Source organism: Tinamus guttatus, unplaced genomic scaffold, assembly GCF_059628265.1.
Source record: "Tinamus guttatus ecotype Peru unplaced genomic scaffold, ASM5962826v1 Tinamus_guttatus_pri_ptg000349l, whole genome shotgun sequence".
Classification (NCBI taxonomy): domain Eukaryota; kingdom Metazoa; phylum Chordata; class Aves; order Tinamiformes; family Tinamidae; genus Tinamus; species Tinamus guttatus.
In genome coordinates this window covers 108,582-128,371 of record NW_028288883.1, presented here as the reverse complement: position 1 = coordinate 128,371, position 19,790 = coordinate 108,582, and the positions used below count along the sequence as shown (strand labels likewise).

At 61.2% G+C, this 19,790-nt stretch overlaps 1 protein-coding gene across 4 annotated transcripts in view; it reads right to left on the bottom strand.

The window, feature by feature from the left end:
• Window positions 1-19,790, bottom strand: part of STIM1 (stromal interaction molecule 1) — a 52,088-nt gene that overhangs the window by 18,470 nt on the left and 13,828 nt on the right. For all 4 annotated transcript variants that reach the window (XM_088529827.1, XM_088529828.1, XM_088529825.1 and 1 more), the window contains exons 2-6: window positions 18,831-18,961; window positions 14,511-14,625; window positions 11,538-11,649; window positions 9,881-9,996; window positions 4,152-4,329 (exon numbers count right to left, since the gene is read on the bottom strand). In XM_088529827.1, coding sequence (XP_088385953.1) covers window positions 4,152-4,329; window positions 9,881-9,996; window positions 11,538-11,649; window positions 14,511-14,625; window positions 18,831-18,878 — 569 coding nt within the window. In that variant the 5' untranslated portion in view covers window positions 18,879-18,961. The remainder of the gene's footprint in view (window positions 1-4,151; window positions 4,330-9,880; window positions 9,997-11,537; window positions 11,650-14,510; window positions 14,626-18,830; window positions 18,962-19,790) is intronic.

Sequence of the window (19,790 nt, the reverse complement as noted above, 5' to 3'; positions counted from 1 at the left end):
GTGCCAACCTTCCAGGGAAAGGAAAATCGGGAGCGTAAATCATTGGGAGCCGGAGCAGCGGAAACACAACCCCGGCACCACTTCCCTGAACTTGGACGAGCCTCCGGGGTGAACCCGGCCTGCTGAGGCCGGAGCGCTCCAAGGGGACTCCAAGGGCTCCAGCTCCCACCGCAGCAACGGCTCAGCGTTAGCTGGGCCTCTCTGAAACAGATTTCACCTCCCTCCCTTTTTTCCCTAGGGATAAAAACTGCAAAATTCGAGAAGAAAATAAGGTTTGGCAAATACTCAATTGAAATGAAGCGGTTCACTTCATAATCGAGGTTCTGAAAAATCATGCTAAGTACTACTCTTAAAACAGAATATTACAGGGTTTCCTTCTTTGCAAGAACCAGCAGCTAGAATCCAAGTGATTCCCATGAAAAGTAAAGATCCTTCTTTGGAAAACGTGGCCACAGCTAAAGCCAGGATCAAGGTTCTGAGGCACGTGGAGACTCCATCTTTGTGTACCTTCAAATCGAGAGGAGAGGAATTTCTAGAACGTCTCTTCTAGCTATTGGATTGAGTACAATGATGTTATGGCTTTTTCACCAGTCTAACAGACCGTTGCACCTTTGAGGCATTAACTTCTCTCTCAAAAGTGTTTTACAGCATAGAGGTTTCAGAGGATGAGTAGGACTACCCATAAAATGAAAGAAAACCAGTCAATCTGCTTAGAACCACCAGTGAAAACGTTTTAGCCAGAAGTGAGTATGTCCAAATGACAAAATCTACCCCCATTTCAGGTCTTCAAGATCCAAAGCAGAGAGCAAAATACCAGGGAGACGCCCAGGAGTGACAGATCAGAGAGGGGACAGCAGGACTCGGCCCCGGCCTCCCTGTACCCGTCCTGTAAACAAGGCTGAATTCCCCTCACCTGGAAAAGACCGAGAAACCACCACCCAGCTGCGTAAGGAGGACTTTGCAGAGCGGGAATCTCCATGGAATGAAATGAGGAGAGCGCCTGCTCCTGCCAACCCACTGCTGCCCACCTGCTTGGAAAGGGCTCTGCTTTCCGCTCCAGTTCAGATCAGATGGACACGGATAGAGTCGGAAAAAAGCAGCAGTTACTACAGAATACAGCTCCATACAGCGCAAGTGCAGGTGCTCAGACCATGGGTCAAGTGAAGGTGCTTGCTCTTTTCTTATATAGAGGATTTAACCAAGCCTTCACATACAGGGGCCACCCTTGGGACTGGAGCAGCCGTCGTGTGAGGAAGGACTGAGCGAGCGGGGCCTGTCCAGCCTGGAGAGGAGCAGCCTGAGAGGGATGTGACCAACATGGACAAGGACCTGAGGGGAGAGTGCAGGGAGGATGGGGCCAAACTCTCCTGGGTGGTGGCCGGTGCCAGGACAAGGGGTGCCGGGGCCAAGCTGAAGCCCAGGCAGCTCCATGTCCATGTGAGGAAGAACTTCCTTGGTGTGAGGGTGCCGGAGCCCTGGCACAGGCTGCCCAGAGAGGCTGTGGAGTCTCCTGCTCTGGAGATCTCCAACCCGCCTGGATGCGCCCGGGTGCCCCGTGCTCCGGGTGTCCCTGCTGGAGCAGGGGCTGCCCGGGGGGATCCCGAGAGGGCCCTGTCACCCCCAACCATTCCAGGATTCTGAACCTCTGTGGTGACAAACTGCTGCCTCATGGATCAAGGTTCAAGCTGCTCCTCGCCACGGTGGACACAACTGCTCAGGGCCCCGGTCATTCAGGCTGCTTTTTGGGATACAGACGGCAACTCCAGCCAAATCTAGACGGGCTGCCCTCGCGGTGGCCATGGTGCTGGCTCTGCGCTAGGAAATGTTTATTTTCAATTTACAGCTCTGTTGAGAAACTCAGATGTTTTTGCTCCCAAATTAAGAGCCCTGCCAAGACATTCCGCGTTTCCCGATAAACCCCCGCTCTCTGCCCCACGCAGGCTGCTCCAGCTCTCCCATACTCAGCCTCCGAAAAATCCCGAAGCACCAAAATGCCTCCATTTAGAGGGGAATTTCCCCAGTATTTTGATGCACAGGAGGGAAGCAGCTTTATCCCCACGGTTCTTTCCTAGGACTCCATCACACTGTGTATTTCCCCTTTCTCCTGTTTTTCCCCTAACAGCACCCCTGCAGTTTCCTACATTGCTTGGGGACAAAAGCTGCAGAATGACTTTGTCGCCCGGCCACGAGCAGGTTTTTAACCACTATTCCCTGCTGCAATTCCCTCCCTCGGGAGCTCCCGGGAGGCCAGGGTGGAGGAGCGAAGGCCAATTTCCCATTTAGGGAAGAACTAGAGCAATTTGGGCCCTGCAGGGAGCGGGAGGTCCCGCTCGGTGCCCTCTGCGGTGCCCGGCGCACGCGGGCGGCTGTTCCTGCGGCCCCGGCTTTGCGGCATTAGCTCCCTCGCTGGGCACAGCCGCGTGTTTATGTTGTCCTGCCCTCGGCAACGGCGCCCAAGGTCATTCCCGGCGTGCGGAATCGCTGCGGCCGCCAACTGCTCCCAGCAGCTCCTTCATCCTGGGCTCCATCCTGGCTCTGCGGCCCGGGGATAACTCCCCCCGGAGCGGAGCTCCGAGCAGGAATCCGCACGGCCCTTCTGGCCGTGGGACCGTCTCTTCCCTTGGGCGCTTTCCAGCTCGTAACGTGACACGAGGCCAAGCTCTGCGGAGCAACCTGCTTGCTAGAACTGGCTCCTCCGTGGACTGACGGGCAGGGTGGTTTTCCCTGTCTTCATGGCAAAAGGAAGCGGATCACGTATCCGTGTCACGGACACGGCACCCGGCCCAGTTTGGCACCACCAGCGCAGAAGATTGCATTGAAAATAACTAAAAACTGAGAGAGCCCAGGCCTGCAAGGTTGTGCTGCCGGCTACAGCTACACTTAAATAAAACTCCTTAAGGAAAAGCTCCTTCTCTTCTGTTCAGCCTGGAGAAGAGAAGGCTGAGAGGGGACCTGAGCAGTGTCTAGAAGTACCTCAAGGGAGGCAGTGAGGAGGATGGGGCGGCCTCTTTTCACTGGTGGCCACCGACAGAACTAGAGGAAACGGCCACAAACTGAAACACCAAAAGTTCCACAGGAACTTAAGGAAAAATTTCCTGACAGTGAGGGTGCCAGAGCCCTGGAACAGGCTGCCCAGAGAGGTTGTGGAGTCTCCTTCTCTGGAGATCTCCAAACCCGCTTGGACGCAGTCCTGTGCCACGTGCTCTAGGTGACCCTGCGTGTGCAGGGGGTTGGACTGGATGATCCCTAGGGGTCCCTTCCAACCTTGAGCATTCCATGATTCCATGAAAACCTCTGTGCTGAGAGAGGCCGGTGGGGCTGGCGCTCGCTGCTCCCTGGACGCAGGGACCTCCCACACAGGCAGCGCCGCTGCAGCCGCTCCTGCAACAGGGGCAGCCTCGCCAAGGCCACCGAGCTCTGCCCAGCGGGACCAAGGAAAGACCCCGGCAGCAGCGAGTGCCCAGGTTGTGGCTACTCACATCTACTACTCAGAAATGGTTTCCTTTTTAATCCTTTCTGGCAAACCCGCCTGCCCGCCGATTTACACAGGGGTGCGATGCCTCTGCGGAGCCGCTCCTGCTCCGTCACTGCACTTGTCCCCTGCTAAAAGACGGGGTGGAACAGCCTGATCTGCCTTAAAAAAAGGCTTGTAAAAATAAATAATTAAAAGGGGGAAAAAAGGCTATTTTTTTCCCTTTTAGGTGCAGATTTCCACCACAATTTCACAGGAGAAAAAAAAAAAAAAGGAGAATGCTGATACACTTCAGTATCAGTTGGACAAGGAGTACAAATCACTGTCACAGGGGTAGAGAAACAGAAAGCTCGAATTGAAGCAATGCCCCAAAGGAGGATTGAACGAAATCCTCAGATTCTCAAGCACAGGAGCTCCAGCTGGAGCAGGAGGGGACAAGGGCTCTCGCGGGCCAGCAGCAGAAGCGAGTGAAGCTCTCCCTGAAGCTCAAAGCCAGTTTCTTAGGGCCCATAATGAAAATCAGAGCAGAAGGCAAACCAAAGAAAAAATAAAAGACATAGGAGCAACGTAGAAAGGACAAGAAGGTGCACGTTAAGCAGCTCTGAGCAAGCACGAGGAGCCGTGCTCGGTCACATCGCGCCGCGTTCCCCACTCGAGTCCTTCTCAGGGAGGGAATTACCTTTCCTGAAGGTCATGGAGAGACTGTTCAGCTCTGTGGAGGCCCTCGAGGTCTTTCATCATCTTCTTCATGTGCTCCTTGGAATAGCGGTTCTGGATATAGGCGAACCAGCAGCCCCCCACGCCAATGACGATGGACACCACCAGCATGAAGTCCTTGAGGTGGTTGTGACGGGTCACTGCAAGAGAGCCAGAGACACCGTCTAACTCCAATGGGAAACACCACCACGAACTCTGCACTTCTCCCCCCGACCCACAGCTGGACGTGGGAATTCAGGATAGTATTGGGAAGAATTACGAGTCAGGTTTCACAAGGAATGTGAGAGAGAGACATCAATATTTGTTAATGAAAGGAACTTGGGAACATTTTGAACAAGGGAAAGCAAAACAAAAGTCTAAAAGAAATATGAAACTCAATAATATTTGCAGACATGACTGTGTGGCAATAAGAAGAGCATCTGCAGCAGGTCGAGGGAGGGATCCCGCCGCTCTACTCAGCCCTGGTGAGGCCACATCTGGAGTATTGTGTCCAGTTCTGGGCCCCACAGGACAAGAGGGATGTGGAGCTGCTGGAGAGAGTCCAGCGCAGGGCTACGAGGATGATCAGGGGCCTGGAACATCTGCCCTATGAGGAGAGGCTGAGGGAGCTGGGCCTGTTCAGCTGGAGAAGAGAAGGCTGAGAGGGGACCTGAGCAGTGTCTAGAAGTACCTCAAGGGAGGCAGTGAGGAGGATGGGGCGGCCTCTTTTCACTGGTGGCCACTGACAGAACTAGAGGAAACGGCCACAAACTGAAACACCAAAAGTTCCACAGGGACTTAAGGAAAAATTTCTTCCCAGTGAGGGTGCCAGAGCCCTGGAACAGGCTGCCCAGAGAGGTTGTGGAGTCTCCTTCTCTGCAGATCTTCAAACCCGCTTGGACGCAGTCCTGTGCCACGTGCTCTAGGTGACCCTGCGTGTGCAGGGGTTGGACTAGATGACCTCGAAAGGTCGCTTCCAACCTCAATCATTCCATGATTCTGTGATTCTATGATAAACAGCTTGGGATGCCCCACAGGGAGCCCTGCAGAGCAGTGTGTCACGAGCCATGCCAAATTCTGACTGCATTCGCAGCGATGTCCCCCCCTTCCCTGGCATCTCAGTGGAGACGGAAGAGCCCCCCAGGGACGTGAGTTCATCCGTGCTACATTAAAATACAATCAGCACGAGGAGGTTCCAAAGGGAAACGCTGTTGTCCCTTGCAAAGGGGGGACCGTCGTACGGTCCTGTAGCCACAGCAGAGGCTCTGCAGGATCCCGTATGAGCTACTAGTGAAGTGCCCCTGAGCAGGACACAAACACGAGGCGCTCGGGTTGTCTTCCGACCTCTCTCTGCAGCCTCCGTTCAGGAGCAGGACTCCAAGTCTGTGATGGTGGGAAGGAAAGCAGAGGAAGCAGGGGTGAATCTGAGGGAAAGGGGCCAAGAAAGAGGAGGGAGCCCCAGAGCACACACAATCCACCTGCTTTAAACCTGTGATTCCTCCCTTTCCGTCACCCACCAGGAGCATCCAGTCTGCCAGGCTGGAGCCTCTGAGATCTTTGTCGCTGCCTCCAGCTACGCGAGTCAAGGGATGGTAAATAAATAATCGCAAATAATCCTCAAATAATCCGAAGCTTTGGGCTGTTCCGGAGCTGGCACCGCTGAGCGTCCCCTCGGCCGCTCCCGGGATGCTCTTCCTTCCCTGCATCCCGGGAGGAGCCTCCTGATGTTCCGCTGCCGCAGGCAGCACCGCTCCGGATGCCCCCATGGCGCTGGGTCTGGCACCGCCACGGCCCTCACTTAGTAGCAATTAAAAAAAGAAAAATGGTTGGAAATTTCATAGCAATTTTCATAAGAAAACAAAAGACATTTTACTTCTCCCATAAATTCCACCCCGCTCCGTTGGGAGGGGAAATGCCAGCAGTAAAGACCACACCTCCAGGAATCTCCGGGAATTGCCCTGTGGGAACAGCTTGGAGGGAACCTGCCTCAACCCCTCGCGCAGGGGCTGGGAGCGGAGCCGTCCCCGGGGCCGCGGAGCGGGACGGAGCGGCCGGCCCGGCGCGGAGCGGACAAGGGAGCGCGACGCGGGAGCTCCACGTGTTCCTGGGCACGTAAATCTCGCAGGGACAAGTGAACCCGGTATTCGGTTACGAAACGCCGTTGCTTTGAACAAATAATGTCCCACGGGCTCCCAAGCGCCTTCTCAAATAGGCTTAAGTGTTACGAGGGGAGGAAATGCACCCTGCTGCGAGGGACGCCCAGCTCCATAAGGAAAAGCCAAAGGGGGGGATTTGCTCCCAAATCCCCTCGCGAGCGCATCCTTGTGCGGGGGAGGCGACCGCCCCGCGCCTCTGCCGAGCCCAGCACGGGTAGGCGGTAATTAAGGGCACAATGCTAACGAGAACAACTAATGACCCCCAGTAGAAATGAGGGGGTTTAGGGGAGCAGCAGAGAAACACCGACCTCGCGGGGTCCCCGCGGAGCCGCGCGCGCCCGGCCGTGCCCGGCACCATTCCCGGCTGCAGGAGCCCGTCCCGGCCCCGCATGGAAGGGACATCCGAGGGCTGCTTCCACGGAAGAGGATTTCTGACTTGCTCTTCATTCTGCTCCTTGTTTTCCTAAGCTCCCTTTCCTGCCTCACCTAGCGCTGTGTTTTCCCGCTTCCTGAGGGGCACGGAGAGGCCGATCCCTGCAGCTCCTGGATCGGGATGGATGCTCCTGCTTGGATCAGCCCCCAGAACTGCAGCCCTGCCAGCGCGAAGGCCGGTCTGCAGGAGGGGAGCAGGCTGGAAAGGCGCCCGGCGCCCCGAGCGCTGCCGCCTGCGCGAGGGGGACGTCCTCACCACCAACCTCGGCACAAACTGGTGACAAACGCGTCCGACTGCCGGTCGGGGAACAACCGCCACCTCCCAAACACGCTCCATCCCCGCGGATCCCCGCGGGCTGCGTTCCCGGGTCTGCCCTGGCCAAAGGCTGCGCCGAGCAGGGCCGGCTCCGAATCCCTCGAGGCAGCTGCCGGCACCACGGGAAGCTGCCAGCACAGCGGCACAACAGCCGCACGGCAGCTCCCAGCACAGCGGCACAACAGCCGCACGGCAGCTCCCAACACAGCGGCACAACAGCCGCATGACAGCTCCCAGCACAGCGGCACAACAGCCGCACGGCAGCAGGGAACAGCTCCCAGCACAGCGGCACAACAGCCGCACAACAGCTCCCAACACAGCGGCACAACAGCCGCACGACAGCTCCCAGCACAGCGGCACAACAGCCGCACAACAGCTCCCAGCACAGCGGCGCAACAGCCGCACAACAGCTCCCAGCACAGAGGCACAACAGCCGCACGACAGCTCCCAGCACAGAGGCACAACAGCCGCACGACAGCTCCCAACACAGCGGCACAACAGCCGCACGACAGCTCCCAGCACAGCGGCGCAACAGCCGCACGGCAGCTCCCAGCACAGCGGCACAACAGCCGCACGGCAGCTCCCAGCACAGCGGCGCAACAGCCGCACGGCAGCTCCCAGCACAGCGGCGCAACAGCTGCACAACAGCTCCCAGCACAGCGGCACAACAGCCGCACGGCAGCTCCCAACACAGCGGCACAACAGCCGCACAACAGCTCCCAACACAGCGGCACAACAGCCGCACGGCAGCTCCCAACACAGCGGCACAACAGCCGCACGACAGCTCCCAACAGAGCAGCGCAACAGCCGCACGACAGCTCCCAGCACAGCGGCACAACAGCCGCACAACAGCTCCCAGCACAGCGGCGCAACAGCCGCACGGCAGCTCCCAACACAGCGGCACAACAGCCGCACGACAGCTCCCAGCACAGCGGCACAACAGCCGCACGGCAGCTCCCAACACAGCGGCACAACAGCCGCACGACAGCTCCCAGCACAGCAGCACAACAGCTGCACGGCAGCTCCCAACACAGCGGCGCAACAGCCGCACGGCAGCTCCCAGCACAGCGGCACAACAGCCGCACGGCAGCTCCCAACACAGCGGCACAACAGCCGCACGACACCTCCCAGCACAGCAGCACAACAGCTGCACGGCAGCTCCCAACACAGCGGCACAACAGCCGCACGGCAGCAGGGAACAGCTCCCAACACAGCAGCACAACAGCCGCACGGCAGCTCCCAGCACAGCGGCACAACAGCCGCACGGCAGCAGGGAACAGCAGGGAACAGCTCCCAGCACAGCAGCACAACAGCCGCACGGCAGCAGGGAACAGCAGGGAACAGCTCCCAACACAGCGGCACAACAGCCGCATGGCAGCAGGGAACAGCAGGGAACAGCTCCCAACACAGCGGCACAACAGGCACAGGGCAGCTCCCAACACAGCGGCACAACAGCCACAGGGCAGCCGGGAACAGGTCCCAGCACAGCGGCACAACAGGCACAGAGCAGCTCCCAACACAGCGGCACAACAGCCACACAGCAGCAGGGAACAGCTCCCAGCACAGCGGCACAACAGCCGCACGGCAGCACGGAGGAGCTCCCAGCACAGCGGCACAACAGCCGCACAGCAGCAGGGAACAGCTCCCAGTACAGCAGCACAACAGCCGCACGGCAGCACGGAGGAGCTCCCAGCACAGCGGCACAACAGCCGCACAGCGGCAGGGATCGGCAGGGAGCACCTCCTACACCCGTAAACTTTCCTCTCGGGTCATCACAAGTCGTCTGTGTCCTCGTCCCCGAGCAGGACCCGGCACCGTCACCCGCGCTCCGGCGTTCCCGTCCCGCTCGCGCAGGGATGGCGGGAAGCGAAGCGGCTCCCCGTATAACTTAGACTCCATGAAGGAGCCCTGTGAAGACGCAGCGAGCGCTCCCGCCGCGGCCCGTGTCACCGGGACAGCTAACAGGGGGTAAAGGACAGGTAAAAGACAGATAACAGGGGGTTTGCTGCCCGCAATCGTGGAGGATGCGGGAATTCCGGATCCCTGCGCTCGGCCTGGGAATTTGCCCCGTGCGCTCGTTTCCAGCCTCTTACACAGCGGCACCTTCAACGGGAAAGCAAGTACAGGCAACACGGCCCATGCTGAAAAACCAGCACCTTTGCAGCTTGCTTAGCAAAACAGGCCCCGTCGAGCAAGGTTTCTGTTTAACCTCACAAAAGCATCAAAAGTTAATGAGGAAAACATGAATAAGTGGGAGAGACACCAGGAGGAGCATCACCTAAAACGCCAGGAGACAGGGGAGGGATGGAATGAACGTGAGGGGAGCAGCCAAACCGGCACTGAGCCGCAGGTGAGCCAGAAGAACCAGCGGAGCCGCCGCTGGCCTGGACGGCACCGGGTTCATAGAATGATGGAATCATGGAATCATGGAATGCTCCAGGTTGGAAGGGACCTCTAGAGATCATCTAGTCCAACCCCTGCACACGCAGGGTCACCTAGAGCACGTGGCACAGGACTGCGTCCAAGCGGGTTTGAAGATCTCCAGAGAAGGAGACTCCACAACCTCTCTGGGCAGCCTGTTCCAGGGCTCTGGCACCCTCACTGGGAAGGAATTTTTCCTCAAGTTCCTGTGGAATTTTTGGTGCTTCAGTTCTTTGTTCCGCTGCTTCTCCTGGTGACAATTTACCCGCAGGACATCAAGCAGGGGGCAGCTCGGTTGACCTGGGCGTGCAGTTGCCGTTCGACACCACGTGCGCAGGAACCTTCCCTCTTCCAGAAAGGAACGGCCGCGTCCGCAGCGGTACTTACGGAGAGGAGGTCCGAACAGCACCGTGTCCAGGGCCTTGAGCTGCAGCTTCTGCCGGTGGCTCCGGTCCGTCATTTTCAGGACGGTTCCCATCATGGTCACGTTGTTCACCGCTAACCTGCACGGCAAGACGTACGCGTGACCATCACGGCCACCAAAGAGGGGTGATGTGGGAAGCACAGGGAACCCTGCGGGGTGAAGGCAAAGGAATCCCTCAACGAGGGAGCTCTGCCAAGGCGGTAACGAGCCACGTGTTATGTATTAGCTGGAAATCGAGAGGAAAAAGCAAGGCCATTTTATCAAATTAACCCTGACAATCTCAGCTACCGCCTTCCTAACAAAACCGACCTGTTTACTATTGTACCAGCCAGTTTCTCTTTTTCATTTTTTTTAATCAAATCTATACCATTCGCTTTTGACATCTCCTTTCAGGGTCCATAGAATCATAGAATGCTCAAGGTTGGAAGGAACCTCTAGGGATCATCCAGTCCAACCCCTGCACACGCAGGGTCACCTAGAGCACGTGGCACAGGACTGCGTCCAAGCGGGTTTGGAGATCTCCAGAGAAGGAGACTCCACAACCTCTCTGGACAGCCTGTTCCAGTGCATAGGAACATATTTCTCATACGGAAGGAAAACTGGCCCACTCGTCTGCCCCAAACACCTGCTTTTACCCCAGGCCCGTTGTGAGCGCAGGGATCTCCGACCCCAAAGGGCTGCCCTGGGTTTAGCTGCCTGCACGGCAGGTTCTAGCCGAGCTCGGGTCAGCATGCGAGCGCGGGCGCCGCGGGAACACGGCGCGGGGGAGCCGTAAACAGGGAATCTGTGTGGATAAAGCGGGGCGGGAGCCTTTGCCAAGGAGCTCGGGCAGGGAGGGAGAAATCCGGGACTTCCCTCAGGCTGCGGAGGAAGCGCAGGGAAGAGCCGGGAAGCAGCACAGGGAAGAGCCGGGATGCGGCACAGGGAAGAGCCAGGAAGCAGCACAGGGAAGAGCCAGGATGCGGCACAGGGAAGAGCCGGGAAGCAGTGCAGGGAAGAGCCGGGATGCGGCACAGGGAAGAGCCGGGATGCGGCGCAGGGAAGAGCCGGGAAGCAGTGCAGGGAAGAGCCGGGATGTGGCGCGGGGCAGAGCTGGGAAGCAGCCAAGGACAAAGCCGGGAAGTAGCGTGGGACAGAGCCGGGAAGCAGCGCAGGGAAGAGCCGGGAAGTAGTGTGGACAGAGCCGGGAAGCAGCACAGGGCAGATCTGGGAAGCAGCCAAGGAGAGAGCCGGGAAGCAACGTGGGGTAGAGCCGGGATGCGGCACAGGAAAGAGCTGGGAAGCAGCACAGGGAAGAGCCGAGAAGCAGCATGGGGCAGAGCTGGGAAGCAGCCAAGGACAACGCCGGGAAGCAGCGCAGGGCTGTTCTGCTCCAGCTCGAGGCTTTGGCCCTATACACGTAGCCGCAGGCCCGGAGGGACGGCAGGCGCAGCCAGGGACGTCCTTCCCGCTGGCCGGAGGGGTGGGATGTGAAGCCGGGGATGCCCTTCCATCCAGCCCACATCCCAGAGGGGTGGGATGTGAAGCCGGGGATGCCCTTCCCTCCAGTCTGCATCCCGGAGGGGTGGCAGGCGCAGCCGGGTCCCGTCGGGATGCGGGATGCGGGATGCGGGAGCTCACCGGGGCATGGCGTGTCCGCTCAGCTGCAGCCTCCGGAAGGTCTCCTCGTACTGCGGCAGCTCCACGTAGGTGATGAGCCACTGCACCACCTCGTCCACCGTCCAGTTGTACACTGCGGGGAACAAGGGGGCAGCTCAGCGGCGCTGCCGGCACCGAGCCGAACCCGCCACGCGCTGACGGAGCGAACGGCGCGAACCCGGGCGGGCGGCACACACTGATACGCAGGAGCCAACCCTGCTGCGACCGCTGGAGGGGCCCAGCGGCTCCCGCTGCCTCGGGGGTTGTTTCTCACAGAATCCCGCGATGGTTGGGGGTGGCAGGGAGCTCTCGGGATCCCCCCGTGCAGCCCCTGCTCCAGCAGGGACACCCGGAGCACGGGGCACCCGGGCGCATCCAGGCGGGTTGGAGATCTCCAGAGCAGGAGACTCCACAGCCTCTCTGGGCAGCCTGTGCCAGGGCTCCGGCACCCTCACACCAAGGAAGTTCTTCCTCACATGGACATGGAGCTGCCTGGGCTTCAGCTTGGCCCCGGCACCCCTTGTCCTGGCACCGGCCACCACCCAGGAGAGTTTGGCCCCATCCTCCCTGCACTCTCCCCTCAGGTCCTTGTCCATGTTGGTCACATCCCTCTCAGGCTGCTCCTCTCCAGGCTGGACAGGCCCCGCTCGCTCAGTCCTTCCTCACACGACGGCTGCTCCGGTCCCTTCCTCATCTTCGTGGCTCTGCCCTGGCCCCTCTCCAGCAGCTCCAGGTCCCTCCTGTCCCGGGGAGCCCAGAGCTGCCCCCAATGCTCCAGTGCGACCTTCTCTCGTCCCAGTGGGATTGTTTCCACCCCGTTTCTTCACGACACCTCCAGGCAATGAGTGTGGCTCCGAGATTCTCCACACCGTTTGGCCACACAAGCTCAGACCCGAAGCCAAGGCCGTGCCGAAGCGCTCCATGAAAATGCACACAAGGAGAGCGAATTCCCAGTCGCTCCCGAGCCCAATCCGCAGGGCGGGAAGGCTGGGGGCAGCCAGGTGAGTCATCCCTCCGGGATGTGGGCAACCGCCTCTGGATTTTGGGGAGTTCTGTGCCAAGCGCCTGTTCCCCAATAGCCTCCGAGCTCTGCGCTCCACAGCCAGGCACAGGCATCCCGGCCTGCCATCCTCCCGGCCTGGGATCCCTGGATCTTCCGCACCGTTTCCAAGCGCCCCTGGAGAACGGGTCCATCTGGAGGCCCGGAGGCTCCTGCCGTTACGGAATTCACAGGTGCCACGGGAATTTCTTCGGGAATTTCTTCAGCGCCAGCAGTGAGTCAATACACAAGCATGAGGAACAGCTCCCGGCTCGCTCCAAGGAGCTCGAGGTTTCCAAGGAAAGAGGGCAGGAGGGTGTTGGCTGTTCGACACGAACTGGAGCCAAGAGTTAGGTAAAAGGCAGCAAGATGTAAAAGGAGGAAAGGGTGATCCTGGGAGTGCCGGGACGACTCCCAGCCCCGCGGGAGGAACTCGAAGCCAGCAAAGTGCCCAAGCTCAGGAAAACTCCTGCGGATCCAGGCCCCCAACCCGCGGGAAGGCCGACGGCAGCAGGGAGCGGGGCCTGCCCTGGCGCCCCCATCCTGAGGTTTCGGACAGGGATTTCAAACACGTTGGCTGGCCAGGCCCTGCGGCTGCAGCAAGAGCCGCCCGGTTTGCAAGCGGCGTTTCCAAGGCTGCAGCCGAGAATGTGTTTAGGAATTCCGGGATCAGGAGGATTATAACCTACACCCCGCCACACACCGACACGGCGCTTGGAGACCATCGAAAAATCCCAGTCTGGGACAGACAAATTGGACACAAAAGAAAGAGGATTTGGGTGAGAAACGGGCAGCCTCCGAGGCGATGAAGCGAAGGGCGGGATCCAGTTTTTCAAGCGATATTTGCTGGTAAAATCACCTGTTTTGGGCCACAGAGGGAAGGGGAAAGACCAGAGCACAGGGACCCTGGCAAGTGACAAGATCCGGGTCCCCAGAGCAGCGGGTGCCACAGGATAACGAAGAGGCAGAGCACGAGGAGGAGGCAGCCCCGGCGCTGGCACGGACAGGCACCGAGCACAGAACCGACCCCGCAGAGCAAAGGGTCCAAACGGAACCGCCCGGGAGAGCCCCTTGCAACAGGGGCTGCTGCTCCTAGAGTCTCCCCAAGCCCCTCTTTTCGGGGCATTTCAGATTTTTCTGGTTATTACTAGTGCTCTTGGCTCAGAATATCATCCTGTACGAAGCCCAGTACTTGAGGGCAAAGTTTCTGGAGTAGAAATAGAAGAAAAACCAACCCCAAGACCTCTCAAAACAGGAATTTCTACGCTCTGTTCAGAAACACCGAAGCCGCCGGGCCTTTCCCTGGCCCTTCCCGGCATCTCAGAATCCCGGGACCAGGTGCCCAGAAGCCTTTTCAGGGACTTTGGACTTTGGGGAAGTTTCAGGGCTAAAGTGACTGAACCTCTCCCTGCTTCCCAGCGAGAACAGCCCCACTTCCTAACAGCTTGCGGCTTCTGTCCTGGCCGTGCTCATCTCCGCTGTCAGCTCCAGGCCTTGGTTTTCCTTCTTTTCACTAGGTCTGGGGTCCCTGAGGTCCTGAAAACTGTTATCTCTAACCCCCCCGTGCAGCTCAAGTATTCGGGATGCTCTCAGCCCAGGGAAGCCCCTGGTGGGGCTGGAGGTTTAAAGGGAGGACACGGCGCTGCTGGATCGGCCTTGGGCTGATTCCCATAGTTAGCAGCTGAGCTGGCAGCTGGAAAAAGGAACAAGAGCAACAAAACATTGGAGGAAGGTGGATGAGCCCCGCGGGAGGCAGCAGGGGCGCAGCCGAAGGCTCCTCCGGCAGCTCCTCTGCTGCTCCCGCTCGGGTTTCCCGAATTCCAGCAAACCGCAGGGATGCGACGCGTCCGGGTGCGGGGCACGGGGGGCCGGGTTCGCCCGCCTGGGTTTTGCCGGGGCTGGGATTTGGGATTTACCTTCGGACGTCTTCCAGGCCTTCCACAGGTCCTCCACGCTAATGAGCTTGTCCTCGCCGTGGAAGGTGCTGTGCTTCACCGTTGGGTCGTGGTAATTCAGGTCCTCCCTCAGGAACTAGGGGAGGAACAAACAGGGGGGTTATTCTCGGATTCGGCTGTTCGGGAAGCAGGAACGCGGCCGGTCGTGAATGAGGCTCATTCCTCACAATGAGCAGAGGTTCATTCCTAGTTTGAGCGGCCTTTAGGAATGATCCCACGCACCCCCCTGCTCCAGCAGGGTCACCGAGAGCTGCCCGGGAGCGACTCCCGGCGCTTCCCAACGTCTCCAAGGACGGAGCCTCCGCAGCCTCCCCGGGAAGGGCCGGCTGCGGCGCGGAGCGGGAAGCAGAGGAGCAGGGAGAGCAGCGCCCCACAGGGCGGGAATGCTCCGCATCCATCCGGGAAGCGACGAACACAGGGAATGCTCCAGCGGGGACGAGGCCGGGCGTCCCCGGCCACGCGGGTGACCTCGGCGCGGTGGCGATGTCACGGGCGGCCTCAGTTCTCCCACGGGATATTTAGGCGGGAGCGGCGGGAGGAAAGCATGGAGAGGGATGTGCATGGAGCGGGACATGTGTGGAGCAGGATGTGTGCGGAGAGGGATGTGTGTGCAGCGGGATGCGTATGGAGCAGAATGCGCATGGAGTGGGATGTGTGCGGGGTGGGATGCGTTTGGGGTGGGATGCGCATGGAGCGGGATGCACATGGAGCGGGATGCACACGGAACGGGATACACACGGAGAGGGATGCGTGCGGGGTGGGATGCATGCGGGGTGGGATGCGCACGGAGCGGGATGCGTGTGGAGCAGGATGCGCATGGGGTGGGATGCACGCGGGGTGGGATGCACGCAGGGTGGGATGTGCATGGAGTGGGATGCGCACGGAGCGGGATGCATGCGGGGTGGGATGCGTGAGGAGCGGGATGTGTGTGGAGCGGGATGCATGCGGGGTGGAATGTGCATGGAGTGGGACGCACATGGAACGGGATGCGTGCGGAGCGGGATGCGCGCGGAGCGGGATGCACGCGGAGCGGGATGCGTGTGGAGCGGGATGCGCGCGGGGTGGGATGCGCGCGGAGCGGGATGCACGCGGAGCGGGATGCGTGCGGAGCGGGATGCGTGCGGGGTAGGATGAGTGCGGAGCGCCATGGCGGCGCTGCCGGCAGCACAGGGCTGGCAGCAGGACACGGCCCGGCGCGGGCAGCGCTCCAGCCGCCCCATTCCCCCCCGGAACATCCGCTCCGGGACGGGGGCTGCCCGGCCGCCCAGGCCCGGCCCCGGTACCAGCCGGTGCCCCCGCTCACCCCAGCGCCCACCCGGCTCCCACCGGCGCTTCGGCACCGCGGCCGGGTGACAGGAGGGGACCCGAGCGCCCACTGACCCGCAGGGACGCGGGAAGCGCCCAAGGGACGCGGTCCCTGTCCCCCCACCCCTCCATTGGCCCCGGCCGAATTCCCACGTAAAAGGGAGACGGCTCCAGCGCGTCGGCCCGAGGCGCGGGGGCTGCTCCGGACACCCGCACGTGTTGCTGCCACCGACGGGCTGCGCCGGCCGGGACACATCCCACCCCATCCCGGCGCCGCTCGTCCCGCGGCCGCTCCAACCTGTTCCGCAGAGGCTGCGGAAAGGGGGACCTGGACGCACCGCTGCCGGAGCTGCAGGAGCTGCGATCGCCGAGGAAGCAAGTGCGAGGGAATGTCAAACGGGAGAGACATAAAAGGCTCAAGATGGAGCCTCCTGCATTCCTGCGAGGAGCAGCTCCGGCAGCCGAGTCGTGTGCCGGAGCCCGGCAGGGCAGGAGGGAGCGCGGAGCCGCATGGAGCTGGAGCTCGGCAGGGCGGGAGGGAACGCGGAACCGAGCGGAGCCGGAGCCTGGTGGGACAGGAGGGAGCGCGGAGCCATGTGGATCCGGAGCCTGGCAGGGCAGGAGGGAGCGCGGAGCCGCACGGAGCTGGAGCTCAGCAGGGCAGGAGGGAACGCGGAGCCGCACGGAGCCAGAGGCCGGCAGGGCAGGAGGGAGCGCGGAGCGGCCGGGAGCCGGAGCCTGGTGGGACAGGAGGGAGCGCGGAGCAGCCGGGAGCGGGAGGCTGGTGGGACAGGAGGGAGCATGGAGCTGCATGGAGCCGCATGGAGCTGGAGCTCGGCAGGGCAGGAGGGAGCATGGAGCTGCATGGAGCCAGAGCCTGGTGGGACAGGAGGGAGCGCGGAGCCGCATGGAGCTGGAGCCTGGTGGGATAGGAGGGAGCGTGGAGCAGCCGGGAGCTGGAGGCTGGCAGGGCAGGAGGGAGCATGGAGCCGCATGGAGCGCGGAGCCGCATGGAGCTGGAGCTCCGCAGGGCAGGAGGGAGCGCAGAGCCGCATGGAGCCGCATGGAGCTGGAGCCCAGCAGGGCAGGAGGGAACGCGGAGCCGCACGGAGCCAGAGGCCGGCAGGGCAGGAGGGAACGCGGATCGGCCGGGAGCCGGAGCCTGGTGGGACAGGAGGGAGTGCGGAGCCGCATGGAGCGCGGAGCCATGTGGAGCTGGAGCTCCGCAGGGCAGGAGGGAGCACGGAGCTGCACGGAGCCGGAGGCCGGCAGGGCAGGAGGGAGCTCGAAGCCGGATGGAGCTGGAGCCCAACAGGGCAGGAGGGAACGCGGAGCCGCATGGAGCCGCATGGAGCTGGAGCCCAGCAGGGCAGGAGGGAACATGGAGCCGCTTGGAGCTGGAACCCGGCAGGGCAGGAGGGAGCGCGGAGCTGCGCGGAGCCAGAGCCTGGTGGGACAGGAGGGAGCCACGCGGAGCACGGAGCTGTGTGGAGTCGGAGCCTGGCAGGGCAGGAGGGAGTGCGGAGCCACGCGGAGCTGGAGCCTGGTGGGATAGGAGGGAGCGCGGAGACGCATGGAGCCACGTGGAACCGTGCGGAGCTCGGCAGGGCCGGAGGGAGCGCGGAGCCATGCGGAGCTGGAGCCTGGTGGGACAGGAGGGAGGACGGAGCTGCATGGAGCCATGTGGAGCTGGAGCCTGGTGGGACAGGAGGGAGCGCGGAGCCGCACGGAGCCACGTGGAGCTGTGTGGAGCTCGGCAGGGCAGGAGGGAGCGCGGAGCCGCACGGAGCCGCGCGCCGGGGCCCGGCACGAGCACAGGAAACCACAACCGCAGCGGGGGCCGCCCCAGCGCCTCGTTTCCCCCCGTCCAACGGCCCCAGCTCCTGTTTGCCGGTGGCTGCGCAGCCCCAGTCGGCGGGCAGGACTTTCCGCGGCACCGCGGGCCAAGCCGGGGAAAACCCCTCCGCTTCTGGGCACGGCCGCGTGCGCCGCGCGGTGACTCACGCGACGCTTCGCCGACGTTTTTCCATCTTTACCGCCGAGGTGGGTGAGTCACCCGCACGCGGGGCAGGTAGGCAGGAAGGGGAGCGCAGGTGCCGTGCGGGAATCGTTCCCGACGCGTGTCCCGGCGCCGTCGGCCGCGCACTTGGCTCCTCCGTTGGGCGCCCCGTGGAGCGGGCAGCTCAAACACCAACTTTTACCGTTTCCTACGGCAAACTCCACCTCCAAGCTCTTCCTTAGGCTCCCTCTAGCCCCCGCTGGCTGCAGGTTTTCCCAAGCTCCGGGCCCGGAGCAGCCCGGGACACGGAGGCGCTCCGGCTCTCGGCACGTCGCTCCCCAGGCTGCTCTGCTGTCACTCCCAGCACGGGGATTTTCTTATCTCAAGTTCGTGCCCACACAGAATTCCCTATCCCAAAGGGCCTCGCAGATGTGTATCCAATGCATGTGAACTACAGCTAAAGTAATAAATAGCTTTCTCTTTTGCATTAGTCACTACTTCTATTGACCCTCATGCAAGAAAGCAACTTCCTTTGTCAATTTTTTATCTCTTTCGTGCAGTTTCCAGGCAAAATCTCAAAGGCCAAGACGCCAGAGACGCTCCTTTTCTGCAGGATGCAGAAACGGGCTGGGGCTTTTCCAGCTGGGCTGGACAACGAGTGTTAACAAATCCCTTAGGGTGAAGGGACAACAGGCAGCAAACTTGGGAGTCAGATGTGCTTCCCAGCCCAGGACGGAAAAAGAAAGGAACAAAGTGACAGCAGCAGCCCCTCACGGTGGCAGATCTGCTGGTGTCTTTTGTTGTTAGAAATAATTGATATATTTTGTGTGTAAAAAAGGATTAAGTGGGCAGAAACGCAATGCAGCAAGGAAAAAATCCCGCACTAAACCCGGACCAGGGCAGCACCAAAGAGGAGGAACCGCCGGCTGCACCGCGGCACCCGCGCGCGGCGGCGGGGCCGCGCCGGCGGCACTGACCTCGTCGCTCTCCTCCACGTCCACGTTGCCGTTGGCGTCGTCGTCCATCTGCTTGTGGATGTTGCGCACGGCCTCGAAGCTGAGCTGCTCGTCCTCGTCGTGGCACAGCGGCTGGTCGATGCGGCAGAACTCTGCGGGGGGAGCAGCGCCGTTACCACGCGCCCGCGCGCCGCGCCGCCTCCGGAGAGCAGCCCGGCCTTCCCTAAAGCGCCGGCCTAAAGCGCCGGCCTTGCTCCTGGCTCTGTTTCCAGGGGCTCTGCCACATCCTGAGGCTCAAACATCACCAAGGCCAAGGCCTGGCCCCGGGCGCGCGCCGAGAACCCCCTTCCGCGGGATTCCGCATCCAACCCAGCTCCAAGACGGTCCCTGGGCACACAACAGGGAAAGCAGAGGGATTTTCTCCTGCTGCTAAACCCGCTGCCTCCAGCAGTGTGGAAATACGGAATGTGGGCCCTGCCAAGCTCAACCCTTTGGGATCCTGTGGAAGCGCCGTCCCGCGGAGCCCGCGCCGTCCCTTACACCAAGGGCTGCTCGGCACTGAGCTCACACACATCCATTGAACCTCTCTCGGTATCACAGCGCATCCCACACCAACCCCGCGAGGAAGGAAGGAATTCCAACACGGAGCAGGTCCGAGCACACGGGTTTTGCCTGCCTTGCTCCAAATCCCCTCGGTCGGCGCGGGAGATGGAGAGTCTCCCCAAGGAGCCGCTGCCCATCGGGAAACAGGGACATCGGCGGCTCTAACCACGGAGCCCCGGGCCCGGGAACCCGGATGGGTTTGGGAAGCCCATCCTGGTGGCACCAGGACACAGGGCAAAGCTGCAAGGCAGCACATGGGCCTCGCTGGGAGAGCTCGGAAAAGCTCCATGACTTTCCCCCGAGATCGATGGGGATCGGGACGTGCGCTCAACCTCGCTCATCCCCAGCAGACCGCTGCCTTCCTCGGATTCTCCTGCA